This window comes from Dichomitus squalens (assembly GCF_000275845.1).
Source record: "Dichomitus squalens LYAD-421 SS1 unplaced genomic scaffold DICSQscaffold_9, whole genome shotgun sequence".
NCBI lineage: Eukaryota > Fungi > Basidiomycota > Agaricomycetes > Polyporales > Polyporaceae > Dichomitus > Dichomitus squalens.
Window position 1 is genome coordinate 389722 of NW_006766891.1, and position 19381 is coordinate 409102.

Here is a 19381-nt window from a genome sequence, read left to right on the forward strand (position 1 = left end):
GCGTAAGTTCTCAGTCATTCTGCCTTTTGGCGCTATGACGGGCGGGTTCAAGCCACTTCACACTAACGTTGTCTTGATAACAACTCTGTTAAATCATACACACATCTCCACTTTTAGAGTACTCTCTGCAACTGCATAGATGCGACGTATCTATAGCCCAACCCAAGTGAAACCCTGCTCCAAGGCGAACTCGCCCTCCAGCACTATGTCCGCGCTACTCTTCCCGATGTGCACGCCGTATATGCCCGGGACCGCCTTCCATTGCTGTCCAGGCGTGTCCCACCACGACACTGCATACTTGTCCAGCTTGACTGTGACAGTCTGGCTTTCCCCAGGAGCAATGTCGCGGGCTTTTGTGAAGCCACGCAACTGCAGCTTGGGCGTGGTCAGCCCGATGTCGGGTAGGGATATGTAAACCTGAATGACTGCGGAGCCCACGACAGCTCCGGTGTTGGTCACGGTGACGCTGACCTCGAGTTCGAAGTCGGGACCTTTGTGGACCGAGGTGGTGGAGAGCGCGAGATGGGAGAACGAGAACGTCGTGTATGATAGGCCATATCTGACGAGGCACGCGGCAGACTCAGCACGGAATGTTCTACGTTGCGAACGAGGACAGCACGTACCCGAAGGGGAACAGCGGCTTAATTTTCTTGGCCTCATAACCCTTGTAGCCAACGAAGAGGTCCTCACGATAGTGAATCTGACCATTCTCACTCTTGAAGTTCGGGTACGCAGGAATGTCCTGGACGCGTACAGGTAACGTGAGAGGTAGTCGTCCGCTGGGGTTGATTGTCCCGTAGATAACGTCAGACAGGGCATTCCCAACTTCGTTACCGGAGTACCACGCTTGGATGATACCATGCACTTCGTCCACCCAAGGCATAGCGACTGCAGAGCCCTTTTGATGCACAGATTGGATTGTATACAGCAGAAGAACGGGGTGGACTCACAGCCTGGATGACGACGACAGTGTTGGAGTTGGCCTTCCCGACACGAGCGATAAGCTCGTTCTGTCTTCCGGGCATGTCAAGACTGGGCCTATCGAAGCCTTCACTCTCCCAGTCTGGAGACAACCCAGCGACAAGAATGACGACGTCGGAGGAAGCGGCCAACTGCTCTGCTGCGACGAGAGCCTCTTCTTCATCGATCTTCTCTATACCACCCAACCGCTAAAGAATATTTCATTTGATCGCACTCCCCAGATTGCCTGACTCAAACAAGAAGTTGTCACTCACGACTCCGCGCATCAGGGCTGGTTGTGACCTATCCGACTCCGGGCCTTCGGGAGGCTTTGTGTTCGTATACTCAACAAGGATGTCGACGGGAACGCCGGCAGTGAGCGAAACGGTGCCCAGCTCTTCCACTGTACCTTGGCTGAGCGTAATGAGTGCGCAGGGTGGTTTCCATGAGATTGGGACTGTACATACCCATAGAAGAAATCGCCCGGACGCTGCTTGGTCCAATTGTCGATGGTCAACTCGCCGTTGACGTACAACTTTGCTCGCCCGGCGACAGTAAGACCGAGGTCATAGTCAGCCGTCTTATCCATCGTCAGTTTACCGCGAAGCTTGATCGTCCATGTCTCGGTCAGACCCAATGGCAGGAAATCGTTCAGCTTGACTCGGGTGTCTTGAAGGACGTATTCCATGACGGGATCACCCGTAGGGTTCCCGTGCTTGTCATGGTTGTAAAAGGTGCAAGACCATCCTGGCTCACCGGACGGCGTTTGCAGGTACGCCTCTAGGGTCGGCGTGAACTTGTGTGCTGTAAACACAACGTCAGTGATTGTACAATGTACCTTCAGCCCGTACTTGCCATAGCAACCAACTTCGTGCTTGAACTCAATGCCTTCCGGCGCGTTGGCCACGAGTCCTTCAAAGGGCGTCACGACGTAGGTGGGTCTCAAGGCGGCAGATCCTCCGCCTGATATGACTCTTTCCTTGACCTTCGGACCAATCAAAGCAACAGTTTTCACCTTCCCGTCCTTCACAGGTAAGACGTTTCCGGCATTCTTCAGTACGACCATGCCCTCTGCAGCGAGCCTTCTGCAGAACGCACGACCCTCGGGCGAGTCGCGGGATCGCTCTTCGCCGTCGCCAAAGACGACATCGGGGTTGCGACGAGCCTGACGCTGGACAAAGCTGAGGATACGCGTAGCGTGCTCGTCGAGTGTCGACTCGAACACCTTCTGGCACGATAGCAGGTGGCCAATCAGCAATGGAGTACGCCATCGGGGAGGGCCCGGCATCTCTATGTCAAGTCCCGCGTTGATCGCGAGGTCAGAGCTGTAGGTGCCGAACCTATGTGAGGGGTGAGTAGAAGTCGAACACATCTCAAGGACAACCGTGAATACCAATCGCTCATGACGATGCCGTCGAAGCCCCACTCCTTCCTCAATATGTTCTGGAGCAGTGTTGGGTTCTCGGCACAATGGATGCCGTTGATTCTCCCGTAGCTGCCAGCATGATTAGTTGATGTGCGCTTCCTCGGTCGAAGGTAATTCGACAAACGATGTCATGAAAGCCCATGGCTGAGCTTTCTTCTGTGCAAGCATAAAGCTGGTAGCACCCCCATGAGATTGCTTACCCGTGATGACAGACCGAGGAGACAGGGCATACGGATAGAGATAAATCTCTCGCAGAGCACGCTCTGACATGACGGACTCTGCGGCAGTCCGCTCATGCTCCTGGTCATTCCCGACGAAGTGTTTGATAGTAGCCGCGACGCCTTGGGCCTGCAGGCCATCTACGTATGCTGCCGCCATCATGCCTATCGAGATATGAGGATATCAGCTTCCTCAGGAAGACGAATCATTTATCTAAAGCCATACCCGACAAATGCGGGTCCTCAGAGAAGGATTCGAATGCACGACCGCCAAGAGGGTTACGCTGGAGATTACAAGTCGGCGCGAGCAATATTACGGAAGACTTGATCTTGGCCTCCTCGCCGAGAAAGGAGCCGACTTTGTAAAGAGCATCGGTATCGAAGGTGGAAGCCAGTGAGGTGGCACACTACGCGCCCAGCATGTCAGTCAACGTTCGGGGATACGATTTGAGGCTCCAAGAAGTACCGGGAGGCACTGTGCAGGAGTAGCGATGAAGTGTGAGGATCCGCGAACTCCCTTGATAGCGGACAGAATTGATTAGTTTCAATGATCCCTGCTGAACCTGGCTGAATACAGACGTTGGGTCCATCGCTCATACGAACGGCGGGAATGCCGAGCCGGTCTACTGCGTTAGTATTCCACCAGTTAGGGCCACTGAGGAGCCTGATCTTTTCCTCAGTCGTCAGCTTCTTGACGAGGTCAGGGATAGACGCGTTCAGGAATGAGTGCGACATCGTGCCGTCGCCTTCGAGTCACTAAATGTAGTCAGTGTACCCTCGAGCGCGCTGGGGACAGGCAACATGAGAAAGGCTTATATGAGTGTGCTACGCTCGGGAAAACCTCGGAATGGCATCCAAGCCGTGTGTCGGGCCGCCGGCTTGACGACGAAGGGGAGCACACCGAATGTGTTCCAAGGCTGTAGAGTTCACCCAATTCTCTGGCGGCGAAATGAATAATTTGTGCCTGCTTTATCGTTGACCTAGAGCCATTATAGGAATAGGACTCACATTCTGCACAGGGCGGATCGTATATTTTTGGAAAGCGGAGAATTGGGGGCTCGATAAGAAGGACATCTGCTGTACTATGTACATAGAACCGCGACTGCCTACCGAGCATGCCCAATGTGTACCGTGACCCGTGGTTCCGATGAGAAAACATGTACGGAGGGTTTTGCGTCAGGATGCGAGTCATGGGATGCCGGTTGACGATAGTGTAGTGAGACGCCGATGGCTCGGGATTCCGGCGCGAAGGTCAAGCATCAAACCACCGTGACGGGCACGCGTGCCTTGCCAGCCCGGGTCGAAGCGCTGGTATTCGCCGAATGTCTCGGAGCGTTACAATCGGTCCTTGCCCCCCAACGTTGGTTCAACGCCCCCCCCCCCCGTCGAGTCGGTTTGCGGAAGCAGCGAAACCCAAAGCTTTTCCCGACGTGTGAAGTTGGTCGTGGCATCTCTATCATTCCATGATGGGTAGTCAGGCATGTCATTCGTATCTTCGTACATGAAAGATGAGCAGGTACTATCGAGCAAGGTTCTTGAATCGCTACTTATACATCACGGTCAGGCTTAGAGCCGCTGGCTGCGACTCGATCTGCGGGAAAGCGATCAGAGAACGCTCATCGGACACCTTCTGAATGGGATACACATACTAGGCGGCGGTCTGCTTGGGGACGGGCTGGCCAGTGCCAATGCGGCTACCAAACTTGTAGTGCGTGTTCATCTCCTGGTTCAACACGACCTTCGCCTCCTTCTGGAACACCATCACGATGTCCGACCCGCCCAACTGGAAGCACGAGATCTCCTGGCCCTTCTCGACGTAGTCGCCCTTCTTCACGCTCAGCACCACCGACGACACCTGCGCCATGCCGATCGGCAGCACGGCGACGAGCCCGATGTCGCTCTCGATGAGGATGAGCCCGCGGGCCTGGATGAACTGGTAGCCGGGGGAGTCGGGCGCGTCGGGCACGAGCTCCGCGGAGACCTTCTGGGAGCGGTTTGCGTTCCGGCGGATGGCCTCCTGGTGGGAGACGACGCGAGAGTCGTCCTTCTTGGGTCTGATTTGGCGGTGCATCCCAAGGTGCGGCCGGCCCCCCGGGGTCTTCGAGTCGGCCTCCTTGAGGACGACCTCGAGGTAGCAGAGGCCGGGGATGACCTTCGCCTCGAGGACGCGGCCCGAGACAGGCGCGTGCTGGCGGTGGTAATCGGTCGTATTGAGGAAGGAGTGCGTGAAGACTCCTCCAGCGAAGGCGGGTCCGTAGTAGGTCCCGGAGGCCTCGTCATCGAGCAGCTGGCTGATGCTCCACGGGACGCCCTTGACGTCGAAGGTGGTCACGTCCGCAGTGTCCTCGTTGATCGGCCACTGCCCGTCGAAGGAGCAGTCGGCGGGGCAGACGATGGCGGTGGGGTCGTCGCGGTCAGCAATGGGACGGAAAGTGGGGTTGATGTGACGTGCGAAGAAGTCGTTGAAGTTCTTCCATCCCCCGGATGGACGGGGGTATTGGTCGAAGAAGTCGGTCTCAGGGGTGTCGCGGTAAGCCAGGGAGTCCGCGAAGGTCTGAATGGTTTCCTCGTCGATAGACTCCGGTTTGTCCATCCAAAGCCCCATCTCCTGAGCGTACTCGATGAGCCAGTCCGACAGCCAGCGCCACGGGCTGCGCGACGCAGGGTCGATGGGGCTCTGGTGATCGCGAACAGGAGGGAGGTCAAGAACGAAGTAGAACATGCAGATATGGTAGTACACGTTTTTGCCGGAGTAGTCCTCGGTCGGCTTCCAGTGAACGAAGTCATCCATGAATCTGATGTAGCCATCGACGGAGTGGATGTTGAACGTGTCGAATTCCTTCAGGCCGGTGGCGTGGGCCATCAGGAAAGACTGCTCGAAAGCGGTCTTGAAGTCCGGGTTCTCCGTGAAGTACGCGACCAACTTCTGGACAATGCTCGTAGTAGGAACGTACGACATGGCTGAAGGATGGCAAGTCAGAAGGCAAGACGTTACTTGATGTTGGCGAAAGTCCCTTACTGTGAAACTGCGGTAGAATGGACACAACGATAGAGCGGGTCGATGAGGGGCTGGCTGACTGAAAGCGACGTTGAAAGTTGCTGAGAAGGTAGGCCGTGAACTACCCAGTTTTTATAGATACTTGACCGCCAAATATTGGGGTGCTTAACGTCATGCCACCGCACAATGCTGCTCCGATGGCTGGCTAGCGAAGTCCACGACCGAGTCCGACACATACTCGCTCGGTATGAAACAGGGAAGAGTCCAGCCTGAGTCCGGCACAGGTCAACACCGTACGGCTGGTGGCACTCATACGCGCTCATGACAGAACCACCGCGCCTTGAGGTACACTCGTGACCGAAGAGGCGCGTCGAGTGCACTGGAAAGAAGGCTTCCGAGAATCTAACCACGTCAATCCCCCACCTCGTGGAAGGCAAGGCACTCCAGCCACGCAGCACCTGTCATACGAAGGACCGAGGAGAGGACTGGGACTGTGACTGGGGAACTCCGGTTGACGCCTACTAATGGTTCGAGAGCCGGAAGAGATTCCATTGTTGGATAAGAACGCAAAGTCGCTCCGGCATGTTCGAGGCGCTGAGATGTGCTTCAGAAGAATGCAGACAAATACGTATGCTCACCATGTCCGAAGAGTAGCTCCTAACCTCGTGGGCCACTGCCCCCAGTGGGGAAACGCATGTCCGAACCTGACGTCGTCAAGTTGGGCGGAGAGGCCACGGATCCTGCATGGCTGCGAGTAGTACCGACGTGTTGAAGCGCCCAAGAGGGGGAGGACGAATCGGCGGAGAAAAGAGGGAGTCGTGTAGTACGTAGGCGACGTCAATCTGGGGAGTTGACAAGTCTCCCGGTTCTCGGCGGAGACGTGTGGTAAACGTCATATCTTTGCGGTGGGATGTCATTATAGTGTACCTGAATAACGAGAGGGGGTGAGGGCGAGCACCAAGTTGTTCATGCCAGTCATGTGGATCCTGGCCCGTCACCTGCTTAGCCTGTCATGGCAAATCAGACGATTCTGTGTTAATGCCAGAGCGACAGTTCTGTCCGTCATCATGCGCACCGTCAGTTGCAAGTAGGGAAGGGACGTGAGCGTCCATTCGTCTGTTGAGGAGTCGCGGCAGCGAGCGCCCAGAGGACGGTGATTGGCAGAGCAGGCGCCTGCATGAACATCCGAGAGATAAGATAGACGCTCGTGGAAGGCGTCGGAGAGCGCTCGAATGGCCTCGGCCACGAGTCCTTGCTTCGAGTCCTCTCGAGCACCGTTCGCAACACATCTCCCAGTGCCTGCCCCAATCACCTGTGAGTACACAACCACGATCATGTCAGACGGCATCGACGACACTCCTACCAACCTTGTCCGCCCCAAGACCGACGCTACGCTCACCATCCGTGTGATCAAGTCCTTCGAGTACCGAACCGAGCGCAGTCTCGTTCTCCACCATGTAAACCTTGAGGACACCACCGTCGGTCAGCTCAAGGAACGAGCACGTCAAGGTAACCGCCCAAGCTGTCTCGCCTTCCGTCCAACCTTGCGAACCGTGGACCGCCTGCTTTAGCGATCCAGACCCAGCCAGGATGGAAGCCGTATCGTAATACAATCCTTGGTGAGTTCAATCCTCACGCGGCGTGTTCCTTTGACCGCCTGACACTTTTCTCAGATACGCTCAAGCTGTACACGAAGGCGCATGGAGCTAAGGTGGGCCCACGTTTTATGGAAGGCTCTCTAGTTCTTCTTGCTGACTAGTATCAGACCACGAACCTGATTATCAACCTGGACCACGACGAGTGGATATTTGAAGACGACTCGAAGACCCTTGCTGACCTGGGTCTTGGTACGGCCTTCTGATATGCATGTTATGTCCGGGGGATCTCACCTCGATGTACAGAGAATGAGTCGGAAGTCAGCTTCTTCAATCGACAGACATACGAGGAATTCAAGCAGCACCCTGACGTAAGTTCCCAACCGCGTACATCCAGTCTCTGCGCGGCTGCTAAAGTCCTCAACGATCAGACCAAGTGGGAAAGCTGATAGGTGGTTTTTGCGAGGCAGACCGGGGTCTGCGTTCGGCTACCCGTGCAGTCTCGGACTGTCATCAATGAGGTCGTCACTCTTTACTCTCGTGCTTGCAGCAAACTGTACGATAGCCCCTTGTAGTTTGTGTACGAACGAACGTCTTGTTCAAGTTTCGTCGTAAGCCGACATGGGCCCTTGTGCACGTGTGACTGACGCGTGACGACACGCGGAGTGACAGAGTCGCGCTCGCGACGCGTGCAACGGCACCCAGTACTCTCGCTCTCTGCCATCGCCAACCACCATACGCATCATCATGGCCGTCGACTCGCAGCGCGAGGAAATCCCTCGTATATCCGTCGAGACCCTCGACGACTGGCGGCGCATCAAGAGAAACTACACCATCGCCGCCCTCACCGCCCTCGACGAGCAACTCTCTGGCAACGGTTCCGCAGAAGACCGCCAAGTGCTTCTTGCGCATCTTCATCGTGTGTGTTGCTGCTCCTCAATCTATACAGCAAACCCCGGCTTATTTGTGTGCTCCGCTCAGTTCATTGATAGAACGTTCGAAATGGCACGACGAAACGTGCGCGTGAACGGCCAGAACCTGGAGGATCTGAACGAGGATGAAGTCGGTGCGCCCCGCTGCCTTTGTTTTCCATGAACAGCCTTTCATCGGTCTGTGTGCAGACACAGAGCCATTTGATGAGGGCTTTGACCGGCACATCTGGTCTCTGTCCGACCAAAGCCTCCGATGGGACCTGCAAATAGCCCGCGAACGACGTACAAGACCGGAAGAGATCGAGAAACAGATGCGCGACCTCCTCGCAGCTCAGAAGGAGCTCGATGCGGAAGAGGCTGCGGCGTTGGAGGACGTCCAAGATGAAGAAACGATGGTGCAGGACGATAGTACGTGTTGTGTGTCGTTCGCTCTCCCCGATGTGATGTTCACCCTGCCCCAGTTCCTCCTGATGCATATGCGCGCATCGACGAGGTCGCATCTCAAACGTTCGCCCTGGTGGAGGAATTGAAGCAGGTGCGTAGTCGTCCGGCCAATTAACGTACAGGTGTCGACCTTGATTTCTGCGTAGGCTGTGCCAGTACAGCTAGAACGTTCCGAACGCGTCAAGACCGTTGCAGAAGAGATCAAATCGTTGAAGTTGTAGGATTATCCTAGTGTACCCCCACCCCATTGTAGCCTTAACATCATCCCGCTGAATTCATACGGATATCTGCACACAACGCCTTCGCGAACATACGAGAGGATCGAAACAACAGCAAGAGAAAGTATAGCGGAACAAACTCGTACAACAACCGCGTCTGAGTATACAGAAGTTATGAGCCACGACCCCGACCGAAGCCGCGTCCTCCTCCCCCGCGCCCTCTTGGTGCGCCCCTCCCACCACCGAATGTGCCCCTGCCTCTTGGTGCGCCGCGTCCACCACCGAACCCACCACCAAAGCCACGGCCTCCCCTTGGGGCACCGCGCCCACCAGGTCCACCGCGACCTCGCCCGCCAGCGCCCCCTCGTCCGCCTGCCCCTCGGGGCTTTTTGACACCTGAAACGAGAATGTTCAGCACTGTATACGATGAGGAAAGAGTGGAGATTCGCACCGGCGATCTTGGGTTTCGGCAAGAACCTCTCAATCGGCAAAAGTTTGTCACCCCCGATGTACACCTTGTCGCCCTTCTTGAAGCTGCTCGCAACCATGCCCTCGCCCATCTTCACGGAAAAGTAGACCTCGTTGATGGGCCCGAGGATCTCGTCGACGCGTCCGATGACGATTTTGTTTTGTAGGTAGATGGGGGCATTGAAGTAGGGAACCTTGTCGGGCATGAGTGACTGGCAGAGCATTTCGTCTTCCACTGCGTGCATGAATGTGCCCATCTCTGAGGACGATCAATCGAGGAATCATCTTTGAGTCGCATGGGTCAATAGGATAGCGAAAAATAAACACACCGAAAACTGTGTCCGGAGGGCCATTATCCCTCTGCTGGAACCCGCCCCTACCACCACCGCGGCCTGTCGTAATTACCATCACTGTGATAAAATATGCACATGTGTCCTCCCAGTCGGATAGACGTACCTCCGCCACGGCCACCAAATCCTCCTCCTCGGCCTCCTCTGCTCATAATTCAGACTAGAATATCCCAGTGGTTGCAAGAGAGTCCCAAGACTTTACCGGCGGCAGGTACTGACAGCCACCGAATACACGTTTCACCGGCTCCGCGGGTTGAGAGAAGGCGAGGAGGAAACACGGGCGTTGAAGGCGAGGAGGACGAGCCGGACGGTGGTCGAGCGTGAAAAAGTGTGCAGCACGGGCGCCTCTCCGCGTCTCTCCCCGACTCGGTGCAGTCTGAGTCCCATGGCTTTCTTGTTCCAGCGTCCGCCCTTCGCACACATACCGACCCCTACATTTCACGAGGCCAGCGACGACGTTGCGCACGTATCAGAGAGACTATGGAATGCACTGCTGCTTGCGGAAGACGAGAAAGCTACGCTCTCCATCACGCGGAATGCGGGGAACAAGAACCGCGGTAGTACCGGCTTGCCCTCCCTAACCTGCCGTGGTGTGCTGGACAGGACTGTGAGCACATTGTGTCTTTCTTATCGAAACTATTCTAACCCAAGCATTGCCGTCGCACTAGAATGAAGGTCTCTCTCTACCCAAGAGCTGGCAAACCGAATACCCTCACATATTCCCTGCCGGACAAGCCAGCTCGCGTTCGGAGAACACTGACCCCACCCACTCGGTCTCCGTCGTGCAACCTGTGATACTCTCAGAGGTCATCTTTTCTGCACTTTCAGGCGATGCATATGCTGCTGCGTCCTCTGACCCCGCCGTGCTCGAGGACTGGTTGCTAGACGAAGACATGATCCTCCGCGAAGGCGCCACTTACTCTCCCGACGGTGTTGCTAGCTCCTCGTCGTTGTCGTACAAGCTCGTCATGGCTTCTCCGGTCCAACAAGGCGTCGCTCGACGCGGTCAGACAAGGCTTTACGTTTCCGCCCACCCCGGGCAGGATAACGAAGTCCCCGCGGAGGACTCTATACCCGACATGGTCGTCGATGGGGAGGAGGACTCGGAGCCGTCTGGCTCAGAGAAGGGTGACTTCGAGATTGGGGAGGACTTCCTCGCAGGCTCTGTCCTCCGCTCGCTTGTCCACACCGGTTCAAGCCCCTCCGTCAATGGTCATTCGACGAACGGAGACCTCGCCGGTCTCAACGGGACGGAAAGCGGCAGCAGTCTCCATTTATCGTCTACGATGGAGTGGACGTGCAGAGCGTATCCATTGCAGCAAGCTGTCTCGTCCATTGAAGATGAATCCACCGTCTATGTCCGCACGTCGGAGTTAAGTCACATTGGTGTGCTAGATGGCGACTGGGTAGGTTCCGTCGTTCACGGTACCAGAGTAGCACGTTGACCTCGCTCAGGCCGTTATCCGCTCCGCCCACCACAGTAACAACTACCGCTTGGTGCGGGTGCACGCACGAGATGACATTGCGACTAGCTTGTGAGAGCATGAGAACTGTCCCTGCTTTCACCCGAAACTTAGCCGATGCAATCTACAGGGGTGCCTACCTCTCCCCACAGCTCCTGCATAACATCAATCCTCACACGGCGTTCGACCGCAAGACCGCAGTCTGTCTCCGCCCAAGCCCTTTCGGCTCACGTAGACCCACTATACCAGTTGCGAAGACAGTCACGATTGCTCGCGTTGCATCCGCCTTCTCCACGGACCGCACCTACCAAGTGCTTTTCCTGCAAGCCTTGCAGGAATACTTCAAGCAGTCCACGCGTCTCGTGAAACAAGGCGACGTCATCGCTGTCGGCATCAACACTGATGACCTCGTCAGGCAACCTAGTGCACTTGACGAGGACGGCGGGGAGGTGGCTGTGGAAGAGATCGACGAGTTAGTACCCAATATGCCAACAGTGATCGTTGAATCAACCTCTCCACAGTGCTGTTGACCACGAGGGATGCGTCAACGAACTCGTCTACTTTCTTGTGACGAACGTCGAGCACAACGTTCCATCACGCTTAGGCGATATGTCGTCTCCAGACATGTACGTCGGAGCCACGGTTGGTGAGCTTGGGTGCTGGGTAGACACCGCGACGACCCGTATGGTGCAAACTGGCATCGAGCACTCAAGAGTGCCGGACATGGGCATATACCTCCGCAAAGGTATCTCCGAAATTATCCTACTACAATGCTGAATCGCCACTGACATCGAGCAGCGCAGAAGGTGCTTCCACCGATGGACTTAGCTCCCAGCCAGAACACGCCCTTTGGCAAGCTCTTGGCGCTCTCCTCTGCCGCTCTGAACCGCCGTGCTGTGGACTATCACTTGCAACTGTCGATCTTGCTGCAAGGTTCGCGAGGAGTCGGAAAGGCGACAGTCGCAAGCTGGGTAGCGCAGCGACTCGGCATCCACCTCTTCGAAGTGAGCTTCCTAGAGTGATCGAGGTTCCATTCCCATCGCTCATCCCATATGCTAGGTCGATTGCTACGACGTGATCGGTGATACTGATGCGAAGACCGAGGGGACACTCCAGGCTCGCTTCGAAAGAGCGTCAGACTGCTCGCCTTGCATTCTGCTTCTGAGACATATCGATGCTTTCGCCCAGAGCACACAGGGACAGGAGCCAGGAAAAGGCACGTCACCTTGAGCCTTTCTTGAATGAGCGCCGTATTCTGATTGTATGCCTGAAGAACCTGCTATTGCGGAGGCACTCCGCGATTGCATCGCAGGTCTACAGCCTTCGTGGAATCTCACCGGTTTCCCCGTCATACTCTTTGGCACGACCGACAGTCACGAGAGGGTGCCACCTAAAGTTTTGTCCTGTTTCAAGCACGAGGTGGTCTTCGAGGCACCAGGGGAAGCAGAGCGCTACAACATCTTACTGTCGGCATTGGCTGACAGCACGCTTGCGCCCGACGTCTCCGTCAAGGATCTAGCCGTTCAAACCGCAGCGCTCGTCGCAGCAGACCTCGTCGATCTCGTGGCCCGTGCCAAATCGGCAGCGATTGTGCGATCCACCACCGAAGACAGCACTGCATACGACGTCTTCTCGGCTGGGATACCTCTCACAGCCGCCGATTTCGACTTCGCGCTTGGCAAGGCGCGAGCGTCCTACTCGGAGAGCATTGGCGCCCCTAAGATACCCTCCGTGTCATGGGACGACGTCGGCGGTCTCGCGCATGTCAAGGCTGACATCCTGGATACGATCCAGTTACCCCTTGACCACCCGGAGCTATTCGCCGATGGGCTGAAGCAGCGTTCAGGCAAGTTCCTTTCCGCGACCTTCCTCGGTCTAGCTGAGGTATATCTGTAGGTGTCCTGCTCTATGGTCCCCCTGGAACGGGAAAGACGTTGATCGCCAAGGCTGTTGCAACATCCTGTGCCCTCAACTTCTTCTCCGTGAAGGGTCCAGAACTCCTGAATATGTACATCGGAGAGTCGGAAGCGAACGTCCGCAGGGTGTTCCAGCGTGCCCGTGATGCGCGTCCTTGTGTGATCTTCTTCGATGAGCTTGATTCCGTGGCTCCCAAGCGAGGCAACCACGGAGACTCGGGTGGTGTCATGGATCGTATCGTGAGCCAGTTGCTAGCCGAGTTGGACGGTTTGTCGGGAGGGCAAGCCGGCGCAGACGTGTTCGTGATAGGTGCTACGAATCGACCAGATCTGCTCGACCCTGCTCTGCTCCGACCGGGACGGTGAGTGCTACTTTGTGTAGGTACAGCCTCATCACGATATTGATATCATAACAGGTTCGATCGCATGTTGTATCTCGGGGTCAGCAACACGCACGAAGCGCAACTCAACATCCTGCAAGCACTGACACGCAAATTTAAACTTCATCCGGATTTGAAGTTGGAGCGCATAGCGGAACAGTGTCCCTTCCACTACACTGGCGCAGACTTCTACGCGCTTTGCGCAGATGCGTTATTGAAGGCGATGTCGCGGAAGGCAGAGGAATTAGAGGCTACAATCGGTGCGACCGCACGGACGTGCTGAATCAATGAGATCGTGCTGACCTTAGACCAGCGAAAATAAATGCGTCTCCGCCACCGGATTCACCGCATCCCTTCCCACTTACGCCGCAGTACTATCTGGGCGAATTGGCCACACCAGCAGAAACGGAGGTGCTAGTCTCCGAAGATGACTTCAATGCAGCGTTGCGCGAGCTTGTACCGAGCGTCAGCCAAGCGGAAATGGACCACTATGCACGGATACAGCAGAGGTTTTCTAATGAGGCGCTAAGTGAGAGGCATCGTAGTTAGTGGAGACAACTTTACAGAATTTGATAGACATCAGCTCCGTGATAATGCACGATGTCATCGGAAGGCAAAGAGGGAGACGAAACACAGATGTAAGGGTCGCCAAAGGGTCAAGTTGGCTGCACTGCCACCATGGTACGGGTCTAGACCAGTTCAGATCCTCGCGTCGATCCGCCACCCGGGCCGGCTGGCCATGGACCACACTTGCCCGATACTACAAGTCCACAACCACCACGCGACTGCATTGGCCTCATCACCTCAATGGCTGCCGACAACCGAACGTCGAATAGCCTTGCCTACGCTACTGCCCGCGTATCCTACCCCACGAACCTGGCTTCCGCAGAGGACATTCGCAAGTTTGTCGACCTCGAAGCCGAGAAACGCATACGAGCCATCCAGACCCTCCAGGAGGACATCGCCCATCTCTACGAGCTCCAGAATGCCTTCTCTCCGGTTAACAGACTTCCTAATGAGCTCCTTGGCCAAGTGTTTTCCTACCTGAAAGGCCCCGGGGGTGAAAATGGAGACCTCATTGACGCCACACACGTCTGCAGGCATTGGCGTGCCGTCGCTACCAACGATTCAAAACTGTGGTCCTCGTTCGCCCTCCACAGCTCCCTCGGAGTCGAGGAGTGTCTAGCACGCTCCAGGAACCTACCAATATCCCTCTCACTCGTCAAACCACCCGATCCCGCTTCTGCGAAGCTCCTTGAGCAGGCTACCCACCGAGTGCGCAACCTCTATGTTGCGATCCCCGAGGCAAGGGCTATTGAAGTGCTGCTGAGCACGATCAGGAACACGGCACCCCTTTTGGAAGAGTTGCACGTCAAGCATCTCCACTGGAGCCCGTTAGATGAACCACAACGCAAGCGGGGTCGCCCTGTGCGGATTGGCGAACCACCTCTCTTGTACAGCGAGCGGGCCGACTTCCCATCACTTCGTTCCCTTATCCTCCATGATGTTCCGCCATTTTTCCTTCCCACCGCTTCATTAGAACATCTCGAGCTCCATATGAACGCGAAGTCCGGGCCCGGGTTCACCAGAAGCCACAGTCTCCCCCCGTTATCCAGGCTCCTGGACATCCTTGAAAATTGTCCTCGGCTTCGCGAACTCGACCTTGCTGGCCAATGCGATATGACCAATACGATTGTTGCCCGAGAGCAACCCGTCACTCTGGCAAATCTCTCGTCGATGTCCCTCATGGTTCAGCCTGCAACGGCTACCGCCTCCATCCTCTCTCACCTCGCCCTCCCTCAGACGGTCAATCTCCACATCAAGTCCAATCTCCTCCTGGGTGAATTCTTCGGGGACGTCATGAGCACCCTCACACCTCTATCCCCCGCGCTTCATTGGACAGAAGGCCTGCGGCGCCTTCAGCTGACTTGGGGGACATACCCGTATCGGCTCGAGGCTCACCGCGATCCAAACGACTTCGCGTGCCCTCCCGCGCTGGATTGCCACGTTCGGTGTCGGAATCTTCTCGCCGACCTGGGGAACGACCTGGGGCACGTCAGCAGCTTCCTCAACGGCTGGACGACTGCGATCAATACTTCTAACGTCGAGGAGCTCGTCCTGTCTTACGACGCAGCCCACGGGACCTTTGAGGTTCCCTATCAGCTGCCGGTAGCGCAGTGGTCCTCCCTCCTCCGTGCGTTACCGAACCTCAAGTCTCTTCGCGTCATCGGGCTCGAGACCCCCAGCGCGGCCACACTGATGCAGGCGCTGGGGAGGGTTGGGACGGAGGTCCATTGTCCGAAGTTGGAGACCCTGGAGTGGATGTACGTCAAGATTGACGCTTGGCGGGATCTGTGGGATATAGCTGTGGCCCGCTCTGCGGGGGAGCAGTCCACTGAGACGTTCAAGAAGCTGGAGCTTTTCAGCTGCAGCGGGCTCCAACTTCGGGGCACAGAGTGGGAGAGACTGTTCAACGTCCTAGGTGTTGAGCTTGGTGTCGACGAAGACTGAACAAGTAGACAGGCTTACTCCTCTCATGCAACTTCATCTCGTATCCTCTGAGGTCCAGTTCGACTCTGGGTTATATACCCATGTCTTTCTTCAGGTACTAACCGACACCGTCACTCAGTCCCATGTATTGTTTGTGTGCTTTGTATTGCGGGGTGAGTGGGAAGACTGGCAGCCCACCGAAGGTACAGATGAGAAGGCACACTTCACTGACTCAACCTACAATTGACTCAAGCGGAGCCACCCACTCACGCGAAAGCATCGCCCAGGAACTAACAGTCGCCTTCGTCAGGCTGTCCCAGTGGCAGGGTGGCGAATATGGCCGAAATCAACAGCACATTTACAAGCAAACAAGAGTCGACTTCGTTAAGAGGGGTAAACGTATCGTAACATACCAAGTTCATTGCATGATAGTAGGGGAATAATACACAACACGACGTCTCGCAGTCCGAATCCAATATCTATCGCACCATCGACTATTGCACAGTGAAGGATACCAGTACACCCGCACCACGTCTAACCTTCGTCGCGCAAACACACCTAAGTCAAAGTCATCAAGCATTCGCAGGAGAACGTCAAGCGTGAAGTGCGTTGAGAATGAGGAGTCTGGAGTCTAGAACCACTTGCTCGGCTTAATGCCGATCTTGTCAAGCATCCCCTTGAAGGATTGCGGGACGAGCGCGCCGATAGATGTAGAGATCTGTAGCTTCACGGGCTTGCCGAGCACCTCGAGGCTGGGGAACACAACGCGTCAGTCAATACCAGGGGGAAGGAGCACTTGAGTGTACGAACTGGTATGCGGGCTTGCCATCAATCATGATCTCAACCCTCACTACAGGGTGCTGGGGATCCCTGGTATCGACCTCAATCGAGGACCTGGTTGGGCAGAGGTCAGGCTGGCACCCACGTCTGATGTTCAGGGAGAGCGACGGACCACTTATAGTTCCCCTCTCCAATATACTTGATGACCTTCTCCTTCGGAACCTCCACGACATACTGCAACACTTCCTTCGTCCCATCCTCAGCCACCAAGACCTCCTCCACCGTCTTGTTCACGATCTCCTCGCTGCGCGGCCGTAGCGTGCGGATGAACGGCACGTAGAACATGCTCATCGGGCTCGTGGAGATCTCGAGCACGTTGTGGCCATGGTCCCCGCTCTCGTACTCGATCGCCGCGAACTCGTGGCGGTCACCCGAGAGGAGGATCACGTTCGGCACAGACTGAAGCGCGCTCAGCAACGTGGCCTTCTCGACGGGGAAGCCCGCCCACGAGTCCGTCAGGGCGTCGTGCGTCCAAAGCGATGTGAAGGGAACGGAGGTCACGATGAACTTGAACACTGCCGTGTTGTTCACCTGTCAAAGATTGAAACTCATGTAAGACATGGAAAGCGCCACAGGAATGGAACCAGAGCGCACCTTGCCAAGCCAGTTGTACAGTGCTCCGAGCTGCTGGTCACCAAGCATCGTGTGCGTCGTGGGGTCCTCGGAGGTGATATCGGAACGGTATCGGCGGGTGTCCAAGACGAAGAATGCCGCATCGCCGTAGCGGAAATCGTAGTAGTACTGACCCTCAGCAGGGGAGTCGTAGTTGGCATTCGCATTGTATAAGCTGAAAGCATCCGCAGCGTTAGGGAAGGGCTCTTGCGAGCTATTTCCTTGGCCGACGAAGTTGTTTATGATCTGCAGAATCGTGAGCGACAGCGCGCACGCAGGGAGCTCCATCATTCCTCACCTCATGATCGTCGTACGTGTGGAAGATGGCTGAAACTCTGATCAATCACAGGATTGGAAGCTCGGAGGATGCAGGGAACTCACGCAATCGCTCGTAGACTTTACGGAAGCTCGGACTGTTGTAATTGCGGCGGTAGAGACGGCGGTAAGCCTCTATGTCGTTGCCGAAGTACACAGGCACATCCGCATAAATGAAATCACCCATGAAAACCATGAACTCCGTCGGTGGAGCAGGCTTCTCAACAGCTGTTGCCGCCACGGGAGGAATCACATCGGAAGCAGGAGCGGGAGAAGTAGTATTCTCGGACGAGGCGATACTAGTGGTCGCAGCTGCCTCAACAGTAGAAGACACGCTTTCGGACAGACTAGACACAAGGGGGCTGGACGATGAGATAGCTTCTGGCTTGGAAGGCCAGAGATAGTCGGCAAGGAGGTCCAAACCCTTGATTCTACGTGCCTGCAGGGGCGCGTAGGGGAAGTTGGGGGTCATGCATGAAGAGGCAATGAAGCGGAAGTGGGAACCGCTGTGGAGACGCGAATCAGGGAAGGTGCGGAAGCGTATGGGCTCGGCTGGGTAGGGAAGGACGGTAATGTTGGCATCATTGACGTCCTCAAAGCGGTCTGCAGGGCCAGTAAGCTAAAGCGACACATACGCGGTAAGGGTGGATGACATACATTCGTAGGTCGTAGTCGGCCATAGGCCAGTCAGACGAACAGTTTGCACCCAGTCGTTCTCAGCGGTCAGGTTTGCAATAGGGCCCTCGCGCCATGCCTGGGGGCTAGACTTGACCTGACGGTAGGAGAGGCGAACGAGGTTCTCAGTAGAGTTGGCCGAAGGGGGGTAACGGACGACAATTTTAGCTGCATCTGGTGTGAGAGCGCCGACGCGAGTGTAAACGACGCCTGACGCGTCGTCAAAGTAGGGGACAGCGAGAAATTCGATAACAGCAAACAGGAGGATGGTGTTGATAGCGAGGTTCGCGAGGCGAAGTGCGCGGACGGGCGAAGGGACTGAGAAGATGACCGTAGAGAGCGCAGACTTCCACTGGCGCGCGGTGTCATGGTCAGGGGTGATGGACGTTGAACGAGAGCAGACATCACTCACATCAAGGGGCTCGGGGACAGATACAACAGCGGTAGTTTCGACTACAGCAACGTCGGTGACAATATCGCCGTTCTCTTCCGGTTTCTCCTCCTGGACAGCGACGATCTCTTCCTTGACCACGGCGACTCGATTGAAGAGGGGTGTGGAGAAATAGGATGTCGCGACATAGAGAATATAGAGGATAGGAATCAGCCACTTTGCTTCGCTTTTTGGGACCTGCGAAGGGGGTTAAAGAGGATATCTGAGCGCGGGGAGGGAGAAGACTGACGACTTGGAGGAAGAGATAGACTACAATACGGTATAGAGTAGAGACGGCGGAGCTAGCGGTGGCCAGGGTGGCCGACATTGTATATTCAGGGCCTGTCGTGTCGCGGTCGTATGTGCTGGTCGGAGGGGAGATGGAGGAGGGGGGGGGAGCGGGGGGTGATGTCAAGGTGGGCTGGACGCGGTGGTGCTGGGCTCGCGTGGCCCCGTTGCGGTTCTCGATCCGGACGGATTGCAACCGCCCAACCGCGGACACTCCCATCGCCATCTCCTCCCGACGGTCATCGTCTTCGTCTTCTCCTCGCCCCCACCTCACGATATCTTATGTGTTTCTAACGGTCTCTGCATGTCCACCATCTCCGCCGTCTACAGTACCCCCCCTCTCTGAACGTCTCCGACGTCCTC

At 56.1% G+C, this 19381-nt stretch overlaps 8 protein-coding genes across 8 annotated transcripts; 4 read left to right on the top strand and 4 right to left on the bottom strand.

Moving 5' to 3' along the window:
* Nucleotides 1-57: 57 nt before the first annotated feature.
* Nucleotides 58-3362, bottom strand: DICSQDRAFT_179877 (putative beta-glucosidase from glycoside hydrolase family GH3). Its single transcript, XM_007364567.1, has 11 exons — nt 3184-3362; nt 3071-3121; nt 2831-3011; nt 2511-2769; nt 2354-2455; nt 1816-2300; nt 1428-1764; nt 1236-1374; nt 951-1169; nt 624-898; nt 58-559 (listed from the first exon to the last, which is right to left on the bottom strand). Exons 1-11 carry the CDS (start codon nt 3337-3339, stop codon nt 151-153), a joined length of 2613 nt encoding a protein of 870 aa, XP_007364629.1. The 5' UTR covers nt 3340-3362; the 3' UTR covers nt 58-150.
* A 710-nt stretch (nt 3363-4072) lies between these two features.
* Nucleotides 4073-6343, bottom strand: DICSQDRAFT_135520 (uncharacterized protein). The gene is made up of 3 exons (XM_007364568.1): nt 5624-6343; nt 4253-5565; nt 4073-4195 (listed from the first exon to the last, which is right to left on the bottom strand). Exon 2 carries the CDS (start codon nt 5561-5563, stop codon nt 4253-4255), a length of 1311 nt encoding a protein of 436 aa, XP_007364630.1. The 5' UTR covers nt 5564-5565; nt 5624-6343; the 3' UTR covers nt 4073-4195.
* A 593-nt stretch (nt 6344-6936) lies between these two features.
* DICSQDRAFT_154414 (uncharacterized protein) lies at nt 6937-7816 on the top strand (the record flags this gene model as incomplete). The annotated part of the gene is made up of 6 exons (XM_007364569.1): nt 6937-7111; nt 7174-7221; nt 7276-7313; nt 7368-7449; nt 7504-7568; nt 7629-7816. The coding sequence occupies 6 exons, from the start codon at nt 6937-6939 to the stop codon at nt 7644-7646; spliced, it is 426 nt and encodes a 141-aa protein (XP_007364631.1). The 3' UTR covers nt 7647-7816.
* Nucleotides 7817-7944: 128 nt separating this feature from the next.
* Nucleotides 7945-8794, top strand: DICSQDRAFT_57486 (uncharacterized protein; the record flags this gene model as incomplete). The annotated part of the gene is made up of 5 exons (XM_007364570.1): nt 7945-8118; nt 8179-8263; nt 8319-8537; nt 8591-8664; nt 8720-8794. The coding sequence occupies 5 exons, from the start codon at nt 7945-7947 to the stop codon at nt 8792-8794; spliced, it is 627 nt and encodes a 208-aa protein (XP_007364632.1).
* Nucleotides 8795-8963: 169 nt separating this feature from the next.
* On the bottom strand, nt 8964-9761 carry DICSQDRAFT_146239 (Gar1-domain-containing protein; the record flags this gene model as incomplete). Its single annotated transcript, XM_007364571.1, has 4 exons — nt 8964-9187; nt 9243-9518; nt 9589-9651; nt 9716-9761. The coding sequence occupies 4 exons, from the start codon at nt 9759-9761 to the stop codon at nt 8964-8966; spliced, it is 609 nt and encodes a 202-aa protein (XP_007364633.1).
* Nucleotides 9762-9994: 233 nt separating this feature from the next.
* DICSQDRAFT_179880 (AAA-domain-containing protein) lies at nt 9995-14128 on the top strand (the record flags this gene model as incomplete). Its single annotated transcript, XM_007364572.1, has 11 exons — nt 9995-10216; nt 10278-11015; nt 11065-11144; nt 11203-11544; nt 11594-11817; nt 11871-12076; nt 12132-12288; nt 12346-12918; nt 12969-13350; nt 13405-13628; nt 13682-14128. 11 exons carry the CDS (start codon nt 9995-9997, stop codon nt 13915-13917), a joined length of 3384 nt encoding a protein of 1127 aa, XP_007364634.1. The 3' UTR covers nt 13918-14128.
* A 47-nt stretch (nt 14129-14175) lies between these two features.
* Nucleotides 14176-15879, top strand: DICSQDRAFT_168953 (uncharacterized protein; the record flags this gene model as incomplete). The annotated part of the gene is made up of 1 exon (XM_007364573.1): nt 14176-15879. One exon carries the CDS (start codon nt 14176-14178, stop codon nt 15877-15879), a length of 1704 nt encoding a protein of 567 aa, XP_007364635.1.
* Nucleotides 15880-16238: 359 nt separating this feature from the next.
* DICSQDRAFT_135522 (uncharacterized protein) lies at nt 16239-19087 on the bottom strand. The gene is made up of 9 exons (XM_007364574.1): nt 18981-19087; nt 18713-18928; nt 18283-18652; nt 17692-18228; nt 17609-17637; nt 17293-17556; nt 16811-17229; nt 16669-16752; nt 16239-16610 (listed from the first exon to the last, which is right to left on the bottom strand). The coding sequence occupies exons 1-9, from the start codon at nt 19056-19058 to the stop codon at nt 16490-16492; spliced, it is 2118 nt and encodes a 705-aa protein (XP_007364636.1). The 5' UTR covers nt 19059-19087; the 3' UTR covers nt 16239-16489.
* Between the last annotated feature and the right edge of the window lie 294 nt (nt 19088-19381).

Excerpts from the sequence above, each read along its gene's own strand:
- DICSQDRAFT_179877 (XM_007364567.1), bottom strand. The coding sequence starts at position 3,339 with ATGTCGCACTCATTCCTGAACGCGTCTATCCCTGACCTCGTCAAGAAG. Across the intron at positions 3,122-3,183 it reads GTATGAGCGATGGACCCAAC|GGAGTTCGCGGATCCTCACA; the intron begins GTCTGTATTCAG and ends TCCGCTATCAAG. Across the intron at positions 1,375-1,427 it reads CCGGGCGATTTCTTCTATGG|CCAAGGTACAGTGGAAGAGC; the intron begins GTATGTACAGTC and ends CATTACGCTCAG.
- DICSQDRAFT_135520 (XM_007364568.1), bottom strand. The coding sequence starts at position 5,563 with ATGTCGTACGTTCCTACTACGAGCATTGTCCAGAAGTTGGTCGCGTAC.
- DICSQDRAFT_135522 (XM_007364574.1), bottom strand. The coding sequence starts at position 19,058 with ATGTCGGCCACCCTGGCCACCGCTAGCTCCGCCGTCTCTACTCTATAC. Across the intron at positions 18,929-18,980 it reads TCTATCTCTTCCTCCAAGTC|GTCCCAAAAAGCGAAGCAAA; the intron begins GTCAGTCTTCTC and ends CCCCCTTCGCAG. Across the intron at positions 18,229-18,282 it reads GCCGACTACGACCTACGAAT|ACCGCTTTGAGGACGTCAAT; the intron begins GTATGTCATCCA and ends CTGGCCCTGCAG.